General features: G+C 38.5%; 2 protein-coding genes across 2 annotated transcripts; one reads left to right on the forward strand and one right to left on the reverse strand.

Moving 5' to 3' along the window:
* Nucleotides 1–2,459: 2,459 nt before the first annotated feature.
* Nucleotides 2,460–4,947, forward strand: LOC107794175 (U-box domain-containing protein 35-like). Its single transcript, XM_016616638.2, has 4 exons — nt 2,460–2,888; nt 3,848–3,966; nt 4,290–4,405; nt 4,508–4,947. Exons 1-4 carry the CDS (start codon nt 2,555–2,557, stop codon nt 4,755–4,757), a joined length of 819 nt encoding a protein of 272 aa, XP_016472124.1. The 5' UTR covers nt 2,460–2,554; the 3' UTR covers nt 4,758–4,947.
* Nucleotides 4,948–5,359: 412 nt separating this feature from the next.
* Nucleotides 5,360–9,619, reverse strand: LOC107794173 (serine/threonine-protein kinase D6PKL2). The gene is made up of 3 exons (XM_016616636.2): nt 9,401–9,619; nt 7,593–8,610; nt 5,360–6,777 (listed from the first exon to the last, which is right to left on the reverse strand). Exons 2-3 carry the CDS (start codon nt 8,531–8,533, stop codon nt 5,901–5,903), a joined length of 1,818 nt encoding a protein of 605 aa, XP_016472122.1. The 5' UTR covers nt 8,534–8,610; nt 9,401–9,619; the 3' UTR covers nt 5,360–5,900.
* Between the last annotated feature and the right edge of the window lie 10,535 nt (nt 9,620–20,154).

The raw sequence follows: 20,154 nt of genomic DNA on the forward strand, positions 1-20,154 counted from the left end.
GCACTCCACTTGAAGTGAACCAAAAACCGACCTGTATTGACTTTGATCAGCTAGTAGGTCCATCAGATGGCATGGCACATGATGCAGCACTACAAGATGTGGGAGAATATCATAGGCTTGTGGACAGGTTGTTGTATCTCACAATAACCAGGCCAGATATCTCATTTGCTATGCAGACATTAAGTCAATTCATGCATGCTCCTAAACAATCCCATATGGATGTAGCTATCAGGGTGGTGAGATATATTAAGAGTGCACCTGGACAAGGCTTATTGCTACCAGCAGAAGGAAATAGGGAGCTGAGAGCATACTGTGATATAGATTGGGGGGAATGTCTTCAAACTAGAAGATCAGTAACACGGTACCTGGTATTCTATGGAGATGCTCTAATCTCATGGAAATCGAAAAAACAAGAGACAGTGGTAAGGAGCTCAGCTGAGGCAGAGTTCAGAAGTATGGCATCCACAACAGTAGAAATAGTTTGGTTGATTGGATTGTTTGCAGAGTTGAACATTGAACTCAATAGGCCCGTAAACATGATGTGTGATAGTAAAGCAGATATTCAAATAGTTGCCAATCCTATATTTCATGAACGTACAAAACACATAGATATAGACTGTCATTTCATTCGAGAAAAGATCAAGGCATGCTTAATCAAGACATTATATGTGAATACGAATGAGCAGATAGTAGATGTGTTGACTAAAGGTCTTGGGAAGACACAACATGATCACTTATTATACAAACTAGGAGTGAAGAACATTTTCCTCTCCTCCAGCTTGAGGGGGAGTATTGAGCCAACGTGAAGAAATAGGAATTTTAGGGACCTAATTGTACATAATCCAAAGTTGTAACTAATTTAGTGAAGAGTACTGTTAGTCGGTTAATTAGCTGTAGATACTTAGAGTTGGAAGTTAGTCAGATATGTATAAAAGGTATTAGCTAGTGTCATTAGCGTGTAAGCATTCATTCTGTGATGAAATGAAGAAGCAATTTGTTCTCTCCGGTCGATCTCTCTCTCATTCTTCTAGATTCTTCTCATCTCATTTCGATCCTAGAATCTCAATACACGTGAAGAGGGATGATCAAATATCTTTAGCAAAATTTGATAGTAAGCAACAGTAGCAAGGAAAGCTTCAGCACCGGATATAACTCTTTATGTAAAAATTGTAAATTATACCGATATTTAGTATAGTAGTTTAAGGAGAAGATTGTAGCTAAGGCAAGAGTTTCATTAAGGAGATTAAAAAAGCTTTTATGTGCCTATGGGATTCAGTATATTACAATTTTCTGTAAAGGAGATTCAGTTAAACCTCTTTATTTGGCCCCGACACTCATGAGAATTAACGAATTACTAGTGTTCAAGTATTTTGCATTCCAGTACAAGTATTCATTAGATTTATTGTCGAAACTTTTTTTTTTTCCGACAATTAATATATTCCAGTCAATATATCATATTAGCACTGCGATTCTCACACAAGCTTCAACTAGTCTGACTTATTAAATAATCGAGAAGAAATATATCATAAGCAAAATGCATTGACTTTGGACAATTTCTTGTTTGCTTGAGGCGCCAAGATGCTGGTAACTATTCGCATATTCTTTTGGAAGTCTCTATTACGATAACGTCCTGACATTTAATTAAAGATTTCTTTTTTTAACATTTAATAAAAGGTTCAACAACCAATTATTAGATGTTCAAAACAGGTATGTATTTACCTTTTCCTTTTCCTTTTCCTTTAAAGGGGTTACGTTAAATTACATGTATAACACCTTAATCTAAAGTAGTTGAGGTTTATCTATTTTAGATGATTTATTATAATCTACACTATATTTATGCTAATGTTAAGCTATTCTTACCCTCCTTTTATTCGAGCTGAGATCATCTATATTTTACAAGATTTTATAGACAGAGCAAAACATTTTTTTTTCATATTTGAAATTGTTTTTTGTTTGAGAAATTAAAGTACATTAACATGATAAATAATGAGATCACATTAACAGCCAGCTCATGAAATAGAATATCTTATATGGGACTTATAAATCCGAAAGTGCTCGGTAAATGAGGGGTTTAATTTTAAGGTAAATTCACAAATGATCACATAACTATTTTTTTTTTTTTGCGCCAAAGTCATAATAATTGGTCACACAAATACACGTTGTTTGGTCAAGCTTACACGATTTTTCTCAAAATATTACACTCTTTTAAGAGATTCCTACACGTTATGTATAGTTTTCCAATCTTTTCAGCTACCAATGTGGGACTGTGTTTGTACATCCAACAGTAAACTTCTGATGGACATAAATATTTTTTTGCTAAAGTGTCACATCCCACATTGTTTCACTTTTTTAAAACAAATAACCTTTGGGAAAAAACAAATTGCTCGCTTACATCATTAATTTATCTATATAAAATGTCTCACTTGGTAGCAACCTTTTCCTACACTTGTCTGTCTGAGTTTTTTCAAACTGAATTTTTTGGAAGCAAATAACAAAGGACAAGACAAAGTGGGATCATCATCTTGATTTCATTAATTTGTAGTCGATAAAAACAATGAATGGAAAAAATGGCAACAATTTGGTCAATGAAATTGAAGAATTAGAAGAAGAGGAGAAATTTTATTATTCTACAAGTGATTTATTTGAAATAGATCATGGAGGTGAAGTGGAAGGCAGTTTGTTTTCCTTTGACTTCAACAATAAAGGAGAGCATGATATTGTTTATGTTGTTGTTGGGAATAACAGTTCTGCTAACACAAACAAGATTAGCCTGGAGTCGAGCATTGATGCATTGTTTTGGACTCTCAAACATGGTGTAATCAATCCAAATTCTGCCATTGTTTTCCTCATTCATATCTTTCCTCAAACCAAGCTCATCCCTACTCCTTGTAAGCTCTCTCTCTCTCTCTCTAACACACAGAGATGCACAAGAAATAGTCTCGTAAATACCCTTGACTTTAATAGAACTCCAGCGTGAATGGCGTGGATTCCCACGTATCATTATACTGCAGGAAAAATGTCCAAATTTACTCTTGACTATGGTTTAAATCAACATTCTATTATACTTGAAATAGAGCGTAATTACGAGATAATTTACCAAGGACAAGGGTATAAATGACCTCAAAATATAAGAGAGGGTAAGCTCATCCGTACTCCTTATAAGCTCTCACACACACACACATGTACAAGAAATAGTCTCGTAAATACCCTTTGCTTTAACAGAACTCCAGCGTGAATGGAGTGAATCACACGTATCGTTATACTTTGGGAAAAAGGTCCAAATTTACTCTTAACTATGGTTTAAAGTAAGCAACATTCTATTATACTTGAGATAGAGCTTTGTCGGGTTAAAGAGTAAACACGAGACAATTTGCTAAGGGCAACGGTATAAATGACCTCAAAATATAAGAGAAGGTAAGCTCATCCCTACTCCTTGTAAGCTCTCTCTCTCACACACACACAAAGATGCACAAGAAATAGTCTCGTACATGCCCTTGACTTTAACTGAACTCCAGCACAAATGGATTGGATTCCCACGTATCATTATACTTCAGGAAAAATGTCCAAATTTACTCTTGATTATGGTTTAAAGTAACATTTATTGTACTTGAGATAGAGCTTCTTCTGTCTTGTTAGAGGGTAAATACAAGACCATTTGCTAAAGGCGAGGGTAGAAATAATCTCAAAATATAAGAGACGGTAAAATTAAAATAGTTCGTTTAACAGAGGAGTATTTACGTTTTCCCTTCTTGAAAAGAAAAAATATTAGAATTCAGATCTAATTTAGTTTATTGTGCTCTATAAACAATCCAAATTTGATAAATATTTAATGATGATGATACAACAGTGGGAATGATGCCAATACACCAAGTGAATGAAGTGCAGAAGGAAAGCTATATGGCTCAAGAAAGAAGCAAGAGAAGGCAGTTTCTCCAAAAGTTTGTTGACATCTGCTCTGCTTCCAAGGTGCACAAATAAACAACACATAATTTCTTTTATAGCATGTTCACTTCCTTGAGCCGAGGATCTATCCAAAACTGCTTCTCTATTTCTATAAGATAGGAATAAGGTCTGCGTACACATTACCCTCCCCAGACCCCATGCATAGAAAAACACTAGGTTTGTTGTTGTTGTTGTTGTTGTTTGCCCATAGCATGTTAGCAACTTGCAGAAACAACAGTTAGGAGCCGCATAGCTCAAGAGTGGTCAGTTGAACACTCTAATCCGAAAAATCATACTGTGTATATAGATCAAATATTACGTTATGATATGTATGCCACTTTAAACAGGTTAAAGTGGACACTATACTAATTGAGAGTGACATGGAAGCCAAAGCTATACTGGACCTCATTCCCATCTGCAATATAAGAAAGCTGATTCTTGGTACTTCTAAAGCTAATCTCAAGTATGAGCAAAAATCACTTAACTGCTACTCCACTTCTCCATCAGTTTTAAGCTGCTTTCTATTAGTCATCTTCCTAATAATGCTCATAAACTCATCTGATAGGAAAATGAGATCAAGAAGAGGTAACGGAACGGCTGATCAGATATTACAAAATGCACCAGAGTTCTGTGAGGTTAAGATCATATGTGAAGGCAAGGAAATTGTAGAGCTACAGATGTTTGAATCTCCTTCTCTCCGGAACTCCAATGGCAGCGCAACGTCCATTGAAGGCCAAATCCAGAAACAGAATCAAGAAGTCCAGAATGAATCCATTGGATGTGGAGGATGTTTTGGAGCCAAGATCATGTCTTAGATCTATAGTTCATAGTATCCTACCAAAGACTTGAAAGATGTAAATATCTATCACCAAACAGCTGGTTTTCACAAGCATCTCCCTTCTTTATCATACCATAAATTACATGTTACTATTAACAGTTACTGTACATTCAAAAAACAATACACCAATGTATCATTAACAAAGAAGTAAATCTTTATTTTTCCCATTTTTCACTTCTTCCTGCTAAGATCATAATAAGCAATGGCTGCTTTTGTAGACATTGCAAAAGTGGCTGATTTCCTAACCCCATGAAAAGGGCAGCCCGATACACTAAGCTCCCGCTATGCATGGGATCTGGAAAAGGATCGGATCATAAGGGTCTATTGTACGCAGCCTTACCCTGCATTTCTGCAAGAGGCTGTTTCCACAGCTTTCCACGGCTCAAACTCATAACCTACGGCTCGAACTCGTAACCTACTGGTCACATGACAGAAATTTTACCAGTTACGCCAAGGCTCTCCTTCATTTCCTAACCCCATGGGCAGGGAATAATATGTGGCTAAAGATACTGATATTATTGCCTGATATTTAAGGAATGACAAGGAAAAGCAAAAAAGAAAAGAGCCAAAAAGCAAATATTAGATAGGAGAAAGTAAAAGGTAGCAAATTCACTGTGGTCTAAATGTCTGGAAATACACCAACGTCCAAAAGTATGGTTAACGCATAACTTGAGATTGAATCTAAACTATCTCACACTATACTGTACCTTTGGGTTGGAATACAAACTCTAGCTAGTATCCAAAAGCAATATACAATCATCTTGCTTAACTATAGTCATGTGGCCAAAAACAGTTTCCTGTTCATGGCATGCCATATCACCTAAAGCCACACTGATTTTGAGTAATCCAATTGCATACCTCCTTTAACAAGAATATACTTGCCTTTTACCGTTTAGACACCGTTGTAAATACGGAGACTAAAACTGGGAGGCAGCTCTAGCTTGAAGCACGTACAGATTCACAAATAATAAGGTCTGACACCGTTATGGATAGTGACGACGTGACCCTGCTCATATACCACTTTGACAAGAAGAACCTGCCATCCTGATCACTAGCAATCCCTGAATTCAGGATTTGTCCTCCACCAATTCAGAAAAATTACCAGTCGGGCTAATATTTACTAGAAGAAATCAAATTCGAGGTAGTTATCAGAACCCTTTTGGCTGGGAGGCACTGCTGCAAGAGCAGTCTTATGATTTGTAGATGCTGCTGGAATTGGTAGTCTCTCAAATTCAACAGGTTTAGGGACATCGGGAGGGGTAGCACAGCGTATTAGTGCCCAATTAACCCCTTCGAAGAAAGGGTGTTGTTTTATCTCAGTTGCCCCTCTTTTGTATGCTAATCTGTTCTGTGGTTCTTTTATGAGTAAACCCCTAATCAGATCTCTTGCTGCAAAACTAACAACTGGCGATTCTGGAAATCTAAGAGGTTGCCCCACTACATTGAATAATGTAGCTCGGTTACCAGATCCTTTAAATGGAGTTTTACCAAACAAGAGCTCATAGAGAAAGATCCCAAAAGTCCACCAATCCACTGCACTTCCATGACCTTCGCCTTTGATAATCTCTGGTGCCAAGTATTCATGAGTTCCCACAAATGACATAGAGCGAGCGGCAGTAGGTTCTGCCATAAGTTCTGGTAAGGGCCTAACTTGGTTGCCGATATCATTTTTGGGTTTCCGATCCTTCTTGGATTTACTGGAAAAGAGGCGACGAGAGAAGCATGTTGTAGGAACAACACATGATGGTTGAATGCAGGAAGGTTCAATGCACGCCGGCTGGACACAGTAACCAGAGTTCTTCCTCAGAGGATCCGAATCCAGGGATGATGTCTTGACCAGCGTTGGGCTAAAAGCACAACAAAGTGACAGGTCAAAGTCTGAAAGCATTATATGTCCATCTTCTCTAACAAGGATGTTTTCTGGCTTAAGGTCACGGTAGATAATCCCAAGCATATGGAGATATTCTAGAGCTAGAAGGACCTCAGCAACATAAAATCTGAAAATGGAGAAAGTTAAACATTCAGTAACATAGACATTGTCAATAAAATGCTTGATATAGCAAAAGAGTATTCTCTTCACAGGAAGCAGTAGACTGTATTTCTTAGCTAAACTATTATTCTAGTCGAACCAAAGGACAATTTTGTTTGCTGGAGAGAACTAAAATTTCATTCCTACACTCTAAAATGAATCCTCGGAATATGAGAAAGAATCCAATCTCCTTATAAAGAAGGAGAGGAAATTCGGTAACTTGGTAGCGAGACAAAAAACAATTGAAAAGTCTGAATATGAGAAACAAACGGCATCACATGCAACGGACTTATTACTCAACAAAGGCAAATTGAGAGCCAAGACTTTCTCAAAACTGCAAAAGATGCTCCTAGAACCTTAGTAAGGGAAAGCGGGTAGTTATTTCCTCTAAGCTTTAATTTAAAGGCACTTGTGCATTATGTCACTCGTACAGCAGCATAAGGTTCAAAGTGCAGTTGACTACATAAATATGCTTGCTCCAAACACCAGTAGAGTATATCCTAGGAACTGAAAGAATAAACTGCTAACTTATGGCCTAAACTTCAGGGCAATATTCAAAAACTGCAAAACGGAGGACCTGGAGATAACAAAATTAGAGGAACTTTCACATAAGAGCAACAACTAAACTACTTTGTTGAAACAGCCTTCTTCAATGATGGATCTACGACTGGAAGTTCTAGAATAATGATCCTGTTACTCGGAAAAAGTAGTAAAACAATATGGATTTCAGAAAGTAGCAGTAGGAAAAATCGTATCACCAGAAAAACTGAAAAGAGGTCATACTTCACTGCTTGTTCAGAAAAATGTTTCCCCGGCTGTCTCTGCCTAAGACTATGTAGATCCCCTCCGGGGCAGAATTCCATGACCAAGCATGAAAATTTGTCAGTCTCAAAGTGGCTGTAGAGAGACGGAAGAAAAGGATGGTCGAGGGATTGTAAAATTTCTCTTTCTGTCTGAGCACGAAGAAGCTTCTTGCGGCCGGCAAGAGATGCTTTATCCATGACTTTCATAGCAAAGTAACACTTGGTTCCACTCAGTTCAGCCAAGTAAACGCTCCCAATATCTCCACAACCCAACCTTTTGAGCAGTCTGAAATGGCTCAAACCTAAGCTACCATCTTTAGATCGGACAGCTTGGATAGCTTCCCATCTCAAGTCATTTGTTTTGTGGGGTTTGTTTATACTGCTGCTAAAACTGCTAAAGCTGCTTTCGTCACTCACATCAGTGCTGCTGCTTCCTCTACACATGCTGCTCTTTCCACTCTCAACAAAATCAGCACGATCACTAGTTTTGGCTAGACTACTAGTACCATCGCTGACTTTAGCAGAACCTGAACTGTTCTTTCCACTAGTTTGCTCAGATGTTTTCTTTTCTTGATCAGCAGAAGATTCAAGTGAGCTTCTAGTTCCATTTGCTTCATGTCGCGCAGGTGTCAACACATTCAGAATATCAGTGGGAGCACCTTTAGATTTATCAATTGACAGATCATTGGACCCCTTTTGATTATAGTTAGCTGACTTTTTATCATTCATGGCCCCATCCACATCATGTGTTGTAATCTTACCAGATTCTGGCAATTTATCAGAAAGAACAAGGCTAAGTTCGTTCATTTTTGACACCTGTGCAAGAAATGAGCTAGAATCATTTGTTTCTGCTGTTTGTCGAGCCGAAACAGGTTTTTCTTTTGGTTCAAGGGGAGGTCTAGCACCAAAATTTGAAGCCATCAGTGACACAATGATATAGGAGAATAAGTTACAAAGCACAACACCATTCTCGGTCAGCCATTCCAATCGCCATTATCCTACAAACCAGACCAAAAAATTACCATTAAAAAGAGACTACAGAGCCTAAAAATTGGTAAAGATTAAAGCTCATCTTTGAGAACCAAGGTGTTACTTTCAGCACAAAATGCATTTGTATCTATCAAAAGGGAGGAAATAGTGGTTTTCTTTGTTTCCCACCTGGTGTCTGATATTCGGATTTGCACCGAAAAGTCCCATTTTGAAGGGTAAACAGTCTTTTCCAACAAATTATGTTTTTTATTGGGGTGGTTAAGTATTCCTTCATGTGTAACCAGAGGTCTCGGGTTCTAGCCAACAGAATTTGTTGGACATAACTGATCAGCTAAGTACTAGATCAGCTCCAAATCAGGGAATGAACTAAAGATCTCTCAAGCACATTTGCAGGCAGAACTTTATACTATTTAGAGGATATAAATGGAAAGCTACAAGATACAGAAAGTGAACAAGGAGAACCAGATAGCCAATTCTACAACACTATACATGGAACTTAAAGCAGAAAATCCAACAAAAAAAAAAAAAAAAATATTTAACAAGAAACTAAGTAAACTTGCCACATAAAAAGTAAATCAAGTCAGCAACTCATAATTTAACAGAAGACAGTGGATTCATCATAATCCAACAAATCTGTGAACATGATTAAGGGTAAATTAAATAAAAATCAGATCTTGATCAAGATTAAAACTTTCAGCAAACCCCAAATCAGATCCTTAATTAAAAAAAATAACCCAGGTGAAAAAAAACTGAATCTTGACAGGTAAAATGGGTAAATTGCAACAACAAGATAAGTACCTGAATAATTACAATATACCCTTTAAACCCAAGTTGAAGACTTAGCTTTAGCTGTGAAAAAAGAATTAGAGTTTAGAGGAAAGAATGGTCTTTGTAGTTTCCTCCAGTTTAGTACTTTAGCAGTAGCAGAGAGAGAGAGAGAGAGAGAGAGAGATGCTTTGGACTATTTGGAAGAGAGGTCAAACAAATGCTAAAGCAAAAAACACTTTTTTTTTCTTTGATGAAGGGACTTATTTCATTATATTAAAGGGCTTTTTTATTTTTAGTTTGATAAATAATAAAATATACAAAATTTGTATATTTTTTTTATATAACATACAGAATATATATATATATATATATATATATATATATATATATATATAAAATATATATATTTTTTTGGTTATTATTTTGAGAGCGGCTATACAATATTATTTTTCCATCGATATTTGATAGCATGAATGTACATTTATATTTCGGGATTTAAATGTCCACTAAATTTTTTAAACTAAATATAGTCGTCATATGTATAATATATCTATTATTTAAATATAATCATATAGAACTATGTATATCGGTTAGAAAAAGTAAAATAGTGAATCTGACCGACTGTTTGTGTAACAATCCCTTTTTAATTTTGAAAAAATGTCCAACTTTGCTTTTATACTGTAATTAATTTTTTTCCTCTATTTACTTTTGGTATATTCATATCCTAGACAATAGGCCCTAATATATCTCTCGTATTTGCCTTTGTTATTAATAAATCTCTAGCATAAAATAGGTAAACTATACAGTACACCCGTTCAAATTCATCCATAATTAAGGTCTAAATGTATCTTAAATTTTTGTGTATGGTATAAAATTATCCTCAATCATAGTTTCATTAAAAAATCAACAAAAAAGATAAATCTTTTGCTGAATAATATTAGATCAAATATCTAATGAAGGACAAAATTGATCATTTCAAATAGTAAATGAAGTAAATGCGACGATTTTTCCTTTAATATTTTTTGAGAAAAGAAAAAGAAATATTTTGGTTTTTGTGTAGGAGTGAGCGTGTGATTCAATATTTTCATTTATTCTTTTGTAAAATGGGTCCAAACTCCAAAAATCCAAATCAGTCGTTCTGTTGTCTGCCATGCCATTGACATTGCCAATCAATCTGGCCATCAACACATAGTAAAATGACGCATTTATTCTTTTCGTTGAAAATTTTGTACCATTACTTTGGCTCATTTTATGCTTCCCTTGAGAATTGGTGCTCAGTTGAAAACTTAAGGGACCAAACCTATGAAATTGTATAGTTGAGGACTAAGTTATGATTCTTTTTTCTTTAAAAAAAAATAATATAATCAAACTTCCTTATAAAAGTTTGGTTTTGCTTTAATATGTTTTGGCTAGAAGTGTTATTATAAAGAATATATATTATAACATAATATAAAAATTACTTTCGAAAAAAGCTTGACTTTTATAATGAATAACTATTATATAGAGATGTTGTTATATAGAGGTCCGACGGTATTACAAGTACTCGTATTTGCATTACTCATAAGCAAATTATACACATCGACTCAGGCGAATCTGAAATATTTGGTTTTAGTTTTTATCGGTCATTTTGGATTTATGCAGTTTTTTTACTTTGGAAACGGATTTTCTCAGTAGATCCATAAGTATACCTTTTATTTTTATTTTTTGATAAGTTAGGATTTTTGTCCTTATTAATATTCTCTCGGTCTCATTTTAATTGTAGTCTTAGCTCCAAAAAAAATTCGAACATAATTGTCACTTGAGGAATTCAAGGCTAAATTTATTACTCTCTTTGCTGTGGTTAATGGCCATTAAAATACCTACGGCAATAAAACTTATGAAGGGAGTAAATTATTCATCCTCGAAAACTGCAGGGATCTTTTCTGGAAAATAGAGTTCTTTAATAATATATCGAAATTTAGCACTGCCTTCAACCTTGGTCCTTGGATAGTTGTGTTGGAAATGGCGTTTGGTGTCAATATATAGTTATATACTACCTCACTCTTCTTTTCATGGTGTCCTTTCCTTCTTCTTTTTTTCTCTATTCTTTTTTAGGTTTAATAGAGGAATATTTATTGTTTAAAATTTTCTAAGTTGTGTTGTAATGGACACCTTTTAAAACAAAAGGTCAGAATTTACATAGAAAGGTTTTCTTATTTATAATTCGAATATTGATGGTGTTTCGAATATTGATTTATTTTTTTTGTCATGAGAAATTAAAATTTGCATAGGGCACTCTATTTGGTCGCCCCATTTAACATATACTCATATTATTATAATTATTTAACACATACTCTAATTTTGACAACTTTAGATCCTGCAACCTATGCGCTCCTTTCTTCCTTCTCTTCTTTTTCTCTTCTTCTTTTCTCTCTCAAACATGTTGTCCTATAAGTTACACATGTTATCGTTTCTGGAAATTGGACAAAGTGACAACTCAAAAGAAAGAAAGACTCGCAATTGCCTCTCAAACATTAATACATCCCAACACAAAGTACGTAAATAATAAAACAAGAGTTTATTGTCAAACCCCGAAGAAGCATCAACTGAAGTTCGAGACTGCAGGGACAAACTTCAGACATTACCAGGTTAAATTTTGTCGGAAGTTTGCAACTATCATGCCAGAAAAGATTATCTGAAGTTCAAATATAACAAGTTGATTTTGTCTGAAGTTTGCACTACAAGCTAAAGAACTTCAGACTAATTTGTCTGAAGTTTGCACCCCAACACAAAGTACGTAAATAATAAAATAAGAGTTTATTGTCAAAACTCGAAGAAGCATCAACTGAAGTTTGGGACTACAGGGCCAAACTTCAGACATTACCAAGTTAAATTTTGTCTGAAGTTTGCAACTATCATGCCAGAAAAAATTATCTAAAGTTCAAATATAACAAGCTGATTTTGTCTAAAGTTTGCACTACAAATTAAAAAATTTCAGACTAATTTGTCTGAAATTTGTACTACAAACTGAAGAACTTCAGACTAATTTTTCTGAAGTTTGCACTACGAACTGAAGTTTTTTTTATTACTTTTGCAAGTCAGGCCAAACTTCAGACGAAAATATTTGAAATTTTACTTTGATAAGGTCATACTTCAGGCAAAAAATTCTGAAGTTCAAACTTCAGACATAAATTCTTGCCACTTCAGGCCATGTATGTCTACAGTTACCCCAAAAGTGGGTACGCTTGTAATTCTTTTTGCAAACCGGGTATAAGTTAAATTGTGACCCAAAACTAGGTATAGATGCAAATCCTCTGAGAAATTGTCAGCTAGGTGTTTAATAGGTATAATTTGACTTGATTTCATCCGTTCAATAGATATTATTCTTAGTTCAAATATCTAAGTGAAAATTTGTGACAATTTTAAGAGATTGGCTATATATTCTGATAAACAAGAAACTAATATATGAGTTGAACTATAACAGGCAATTCAACAAGAATTGAATTTTAATGATTTAAATATTATATGTGTATGGGTCAAAATATGTCTATGGAATATTTAAGACAAGATAATACTAAGGAAAGAATTCTCAAGTCGTCATTTGTCGAGATGGCCAAGAAGCAGCAAAGTCTATGGTTGAAGAGTCAACAAGAGTCGTAATCAACAAGGGTCGTTATCAACAAGAGTGGTAGTCGAGGTGCCAACAAGGGACGAGGTCGAGGTCGAGTGCCGTTGACAGAGCTTTAACGGCTAGTTTTCGAAGATAAGACATTAAAGAGAATATTTTAGGGGATATTCTTTGCACTTGTACTATTAGGGTTTCTTAGGAACATGTCCCATATAAATAGAAAAAGAGACAATGATAGGGGCAGGTGATATTCATTTGTAAAGAACACACTTTGACTAAAAAATTCGTCTCTCTCTTGCTAAGATACAAACATCGCCTTTTCACTAAGATTCTTGTCCATATTATTCCATCATATCCGAAAATAACTCGAATATTCAAGGATTTGTCTATCATTCATCATTGTCAAGAGGAACATCCACATATTCCATCATTTATTGGGTGAATCATTTCTCCTATTTACTTAAATGTCATTTATTGATGTTCGTTATTATTGAATGCTATATTATTGTTCTTGATTTCTAGAACATTTATTACATATTATTATCACAGTCCGAGCAGATCCACACGACATTTATTGTCTTTTTAACAACCCTATCTAAGGATATTGTTGTTAGCCAAAATTAACCCATGTTCACATAGATTTAATTATTTGGGCCAACATCTATATTTTTTGGTCAAACAATTTGGCGCCGTCTGTGGGGACTTCTTAGTTAAATTTTTAGTATCCTCTAGATCTATAACTAACACAGGTCACTAATGTCAAAAAGTTCAAGACCACCTTTCTTTGTGTATACAAAACCCTACATGGCAGATAACGAGAAGAAAGGACGAGGATAACAAGTGACCTCCCAACCAACCTCATGAATGTCATCAACGAAAGCTGTAAAATAGTAGATGAGGGCACGACGCCTAGTGCGTCCCCTATACGAGATGGGTCACCGCCCCCACACTGCATCATAAAAAAACCGTGGTAAAGGAGCTTCAACGTCAGCAGAAGAAGGAACACCCCCAGCTATGAAAATATTCCTCGAAGCGTGTCTAACTGACATGCTAACAAGCATCCTCAACAAACCCGCTCCAGGCACGACTGTAGAAACCGCAAGGACTTGCACGATACAGCAAATAGACGAGCAGTGCAACCAACCCCTCCCTCCAACGACAAGTACAACTCACAATGTCATTGATAGTGAAGGTGACAACGCCCTCGCCGCCATTCTAAAAAGGATGGAAAAAATGAAAAATGAAAACAAGGCGCTTAGAGACTAGATGAAAGAACACCAAGAACGGATTGATAAGATACCGAGCGCTCCTAAGATTCTTCCAAAAAGGGATATACGATGGCACGACCGATCCCAAAGATCGCGTGACTCATTATGTCACCGTCGTGAAAGGCAACGACCTCGCCAAAGAAAATGTAAACCCTCATGGGAGGAGCATTGATATGGTATTCACAGCTACCAACTCGCTCCATAGAAACCTTCGAAGAAATGGCCGATAAATTTGTAACCGCCCATGCCGGAGCCAAGTAGGCCGAGGCGAGAGTAAATGACATATTTGCCGTCAAGCAGTCCTTAGGAGATGGGCAAAGGGACTTCCTGGCCTGGTTCAAACGAGTAAGGATGACTCTACCAAACATATCTGAAGGGATGGAAGTCGCAGCCTTTCAGAACGGGCTGAGTAGAGATGGTTCGAGAGCAACTAGAAAACTGTTGAGTCGGCTGATGAAGTATCCCCCAACCACTTGGGTTAAAATACACAATGCTTAATGTCCCGAGGTCCGTGTATATAAGGACGACCTCAATGGGTCAACCTACCGATTAACCTCAGTACAAGTTAAATCAAAAAAAGATCGAAGAGACAGCACCAAAAGAGATCATCCAATTCTGCGGCCTAACAGGGAACGTCACCAACCGTATATCAGTACGACCATTGTGACCTCCCCCGCCACAAAGAAAGCACATATATACAAGGACGGGAACTTATCGGAACGAAAGAGGTATGCCTCCCTTATTATCTACTCACAATTTTTGTGTGTCACCTACAAAGATAGTCTACGCCCTGGAGATGCTCATGCCGAAAGTGAAATGGATGTAGAAGATGAGATCGGACCCGAACACCATAAAGTCTGACGCCCTCTGTGAGTTCCACCAGGTACGAGGGCACAAAACCGAAGATTGCATCTCCATCAGGCAAGAAGCTGTGAATTGCGACAAGGGCGCCTCAAAGAGCTGCTAAGCGACATGGGACGAACTAATTTTGCTAGAGGACGCAAACACCAAGGACCGCCAAAGCCGCCCTCACCAGCTCACACCATCAACATAATTACCGGCGGTGGCGATGATGCCTCTATCAACAACGTGAAGTACACCACTACCCACAAACTCAATAGATCTATCACCCACGAACGGTACGACGAACTCGAAGAAAGTATAATCTTTGACAAGTCAAATGCCGACGATTTGACTTTTCCTTATAATAACGCCCTCGTTATTACTTTACAAATTTTAGATACCGATGTTAAACGCATTATGGTAGATGGCGGGAGCGGCGCGTGCATTATCCATCCCCGAGTACTTACCTAAATAAGATTAGAAGATAAGCTATTATCGCGTTGCATCACGCTAACTGGTTTTAACAATGCAGTTGAACGAACATCCAGAGAAATTACACTGCCGTTTTGGCCGGTGGCATAACTCTGGAGACAACGTTCCACATCATGGACCAAACCACTGTGTACAACGCAATAGTGGGACGACCATGGATACATCCCATGAAAGTTGTCCCCTCCAGCTTATACCAAGTGATTAAATTCCCAACTCCATGGGGGATTTTCAGCATACGCGGAGAACAACGCACGCCACGGGAATGCTACCGCATTGCCTTAGACAGCACGACCACCCAACAGAGAAAGACAAATAAAAAGAGGCATAGCAATCAATAGGGTCGAGGTCAGAGCAAGATGAGATAGAGGACGATCAAGGACCCTAATATGGTTGAAACCGCTGGGTCGACCATAGAAGATCTCGACACATCGATCATTTAAAAGAAACTTTCGACATACTCAGACGGTATGGAATGAAGCTGAACCCGGAGAAATGCGGATTCGGTGTAGCCTCGGGAAAGTTTTTGGGTTTTCTGGTATCACAATGACGGATCGAGGTCAACCCAGACCAAATCAAATCCATTGAGGGGATACCGAAACTCTTGACCACCAAATAACACGTCCAAAGGATGACTGGTCGTATCGTCACCCTATCAAGGTTCATCTCGCAGTCGTCGGATAGGTGCCATAAATTCTTTAGCGTACTCAAGAAAGATAACAGCCTCGAATGGACTACCGAATGCGTCCAGGCTCTGCGATAACTAAAGGCATACCTGTCATCTCCGCCCTTGCTTTCAAAAACCCGAGCTTGAGGAGCATCTCCTCGTCTATTTGGTCGTATCTGAGGTAGCTGTAAGCACAGTCTTAATTTAAGAAAATGAAGGTATGCAATCTCCATCTATTACATTAGCAAAACACTCATCGACGCTAAGGCGAAGTACCCACACCTCGAATATTGGCTCTGGCCTTAGACATAGCTTCACAGAAGCTTAGACCATATTTCCAATGTCACCCCATCTCGGTCGTCACAATGTTCCCCCTCAGAAGCATTTTACATAAACCCAAACTATCGGGAATGCTGGCCAAATGGGCCATCGAGCTGAGTGAGCACGATATCACGTATTAGCTATGAACGATGATAGAGTCACAAGTGTTTGCCGATTTCATCGCAAAAATAATGCCTGAAGTCGAAAGGGAAGTCGTCAAAACCTCCCTCTAAACACAAGACATCTACGTCTTATACACCGATAGCGCATCCAACGCCTCGGGGTCCGGACTGGGACTTGTACTCGTAGTCTCAACAGGCAAAGTGATTCGCCAGTCTAAAAGGTGCCCGTATATGACTAACAATGATGTCGAGTATGAGACCGTAATTGTAGGTCTAAGACTATCACTCAAATATGGAGCAAAACAGCAGAAACTGCGCTGCGATTCCCAGGTCATAGTCAATCAAGTCACAATGACTTTCCAAATCTAGGAACAAAGATTGCAAAAATGCCATACCAAAATTTGCAAGCTACTGCCTAAGTTCGACGAATGTCAGCTCGACCAAATCCTACGATCACAGAATTTCGAGGCATTTGGCCTCGCCAAACTAGCTGCAACCATGAAATGCATCACAACCGGAGACAAAAACGTGGTCCATCTCCTCAACTCATCACTAGACTAAGTCGAGGTAAGAACCACAAACTTAACTTAGGAGTGGTGCAATCGTATTGTCGCATACATGCAGGACGACACACTCCCTAGCGACAAAAAAAGGCCAAGAAACTAAGAATGCAAGCGGCCAAGTACAGTATCCTCTGCATCGATCTGACAAGAGGACCTACGGCGGCCCTCGGGCGAATTGCTTGGGCCCAAACCATACTCAGCGCGTCTCTGAAGAAGTTTACGAAGTCCATTGCGGGGCTCACTCTGGAAATCGGGCACTTGTCAGATGCCTCATACGGGCAGGATATTACTGGCCCACCATGAAAAAGGATGTCGCAGACTTCGTAAAGTGATGCGAGCAGTGCCAAAAGTACGCTTCAATGATTCACCAGGCAGGCAAATATCTCCACTCAGTCACATCCCCTTGGTCGTTCATCAAATGGGGAATGGACATTGTGGGCCCCTACTAGCAGGGCGAGGTAATGTACGATTCCTTTTGGTTTTAACTGAATATTTCTCTAAGTGGGTGAAAGCAGGAGCATTCGCCCAAATACGGGAACATGAAGTAATCAACTTTATATGGAGAAACATCATCTGTTGATTCGGCCTTCCCAAAGATATCAGATTTGATAACGGACCCCAGTCCACAGGAAAGAAAACCATCGAATTCTTCGAGAAATGGCATATCAAGAGGATACTCTCGAACCTGTATCACCCTACTGGTAACAGACAAGAAGAGTCCTCCAACAAGTCAATACTAAAAATCATGAAGAAGAAGCTCGAAGACACCAAGGGACTGTGGCCGAAAATACTACCAGAAGTATTGTGGGCCTACCAAACAACTTCAAAAACGAGCACATGAGAGACGCCCTACTCTCTGGTCTACGGGACCGAGGAAGTAATACCAGTCGAGGTTGGAGAACCCAACCTAAGATACTCACATGAGATCGGCACGAGCAACTACGAGAGCAGAAGGCGAGAACTTGACAAAGTCGACGAACGAAGAGATATGGCCTACATAAGAATGGTCACCCAAAAACAACAAGCAGAATGCTATTACAACAAGAAAGCAAAGGTCAGGCCGCTTAAAGTTGGGGACTACATACTGAATGTTAAAACTCAAGCGAGCAAAGATCCCAGGGAAGGCAAGCTGGTAACAATTGGGATGGTCCATATAAAATCACAGCCGAAGCAAACAAGGGTTCATTCAAATTAGAGATAATAGAAGGAAAGCTACTACCGAACAATTGGAATATCATCCACCTCAAATACTTCAACTTCTGAGAGAAAAAGCGTACCCCAAGCCCTACTTTTTTTCCCTCACTTGAGTTTTGTCCCATTTGGGTTTTCTCAATGAGGCTTTTAATGAGGCGGCGAAGGGAACGTTTCGAAACGAAGTACGCGAAAGCCTCTCAATATTTTCCAGATCGACCAATGAAGGGACTAGATAGACTGGGACTAGAACGCCAAGCAACACCCAAAAATCTGTAAATTTCTCCAAGTATGTAACCAAAGCAACAATGTCAAGGAAATAAACTTTATGCTTATCACCACTTATTTCTCGCATTTAGGTTATGTTCGACCCCACTCGAACAAACACCTATCGGCCCTCGGCCAAAATTTAATGAAAGATTATGTTCCACCCCGCTCGAATAAACACCTATCGGCCCTCGACCGCAATTTAATAAAAGGTTATGTTCGACCCCGCTCGAATAAACACCTATCGGCCCTCGACCGCAATTTAATGAAAGGTTATGTTTGACCCCGCTCGAATAAATACCTACCATCCCTCGGCCGCAATTTAATGAAAGGTCATGTTCGACCCTGCTCGAACAAATACCTATCGGCCATAATTTATTGAAAGGTTATGTTCGACCCCGCTCGAATAAACACCTACCGGCCCTCGACTGCAATTTAATGTAAGGTTATGTTCGACCATACTCGAACTAACACCTATCGGCCCTTGGCCACAATTTAATGAAAGGTTATGTTCGACCTCGCTCGAACAAACACCTACCGGCCCTCGACATCAATCTAATGAAAGGTTATATTCGACCCCACTCGAACAAAATCTAACGAAAGGTTATATTAGACCCCGCTCAAACAAACACCTACCGGCCCTCAGCCGCAATTTAATAAAAGATTATGTTCGACCTCGCTCGAACAAACTCCTTTCGGCCCTCGGCCACACTCCAATAAAGAAACAAAAATATACAAATGTATAGAAAATAAATTGCAGGAAGAGAAAAAGATGCAAGGAAACACTCTAACATTTCATATACTTAAAAGAGTGTTTACAATAGGCTCATGAAGACGCTAGCAGAAACATACACAAAGAAGTACTGGCCGCCACTATCACGGCCTTCAACGTCCCCGCCGACTTGGTCTTCAACAGCATCGCCTCCTTGGCCATCATCACCTTCGCCATCAGGATATGCAGTATCATACCAGGCATTCTCCTCGAGCCGTTTCACACCCTTATCCCCCTCATCATCACCGGCCTCAGGCCTAGTGGGATCATACCCTCAAGCGACTCGAGCTTCACGAGCCTTAACACGAACATCTTTGAGGGCGAAATCAGAGACGGATCCCTCTTTATGCAAATCTCGAAACATATCTAATGGGGCCTCGGTATGAATCCACTCCTCGTACATTTCCCGAGGAATATTAGGAAAGTCTGAAGTACGGGAAGAAGACGGTTGCGCCAACAGTTGAGCCTTCGCGGACTTTGACGTAACGACTCGATCATAGAGATCAGAAGTCTCCTTCTCCAACTCTCCAATACTCTCATCGAGGCGCTCTTTTTTAAGCTTTGTTGTTGCTATGTCATTCTCCTACTCATAACGGAGAGTCCAAATCACCACCTTAAGAAAATCCACCTTCCTCAAAGCCTCAGACCAAGCGGACTCTGCCTTCTCTAAATCC

Source organism: Nicotiana tabacum, chromosome 23 (assembly GCF_000715075.1).
Source record: "Nicotiana tabacum cultivar K326 chromosome 23, ASM71507v2, whole genome shotgun sequence".
Lineage (NCBI taxonomy): Eukaryota > Viridiplantae > Streptophyta > Magnoliopsida > Solanales > Solanaceae > Nicotiana > Nicotiana tabacum.

Excerpts from the sequence above, each read along its gene's own strand:
- LOC107794175 (XM_016616638.2), top strand. The coding sequence starts at position 2,555 with ATGAATGGAAAAAATGGCAACAATTTGGTCAATGAAATTGAAGAATTA. Across the intron at positions 3,967-4,289 it reads ACATCTGCTCTGCTTCCAAG|GTTAAAGTGGACACTATACT; the intron begins GTGCACAAATAA and ends CACTTTAAACAG. Across the intron at positions 4,406-4,507 it reads ACTTCTAAAGCTAATCTCAA|GAAAATGAGATCAAGAAGAG; the intron begins GTATGAGCAAAA and ends CTCATCTGATAG.
- LOC107794173 (XM_016616636.2), bottom strand. The coding sequence starts at position 8,533 with ATGGCTTCAAATTTTGGTGCTAGACCTCCCCTTGAACCAAAAGAAAAA. Across the intron at positions 6,778-7,592 it reads TTTTCTGAACAAGCAGTGAA|ATTTTATGTTGCTGAGGTCC; the intron begins GTATGACCTCTT and ends CTCCATTTTCAG.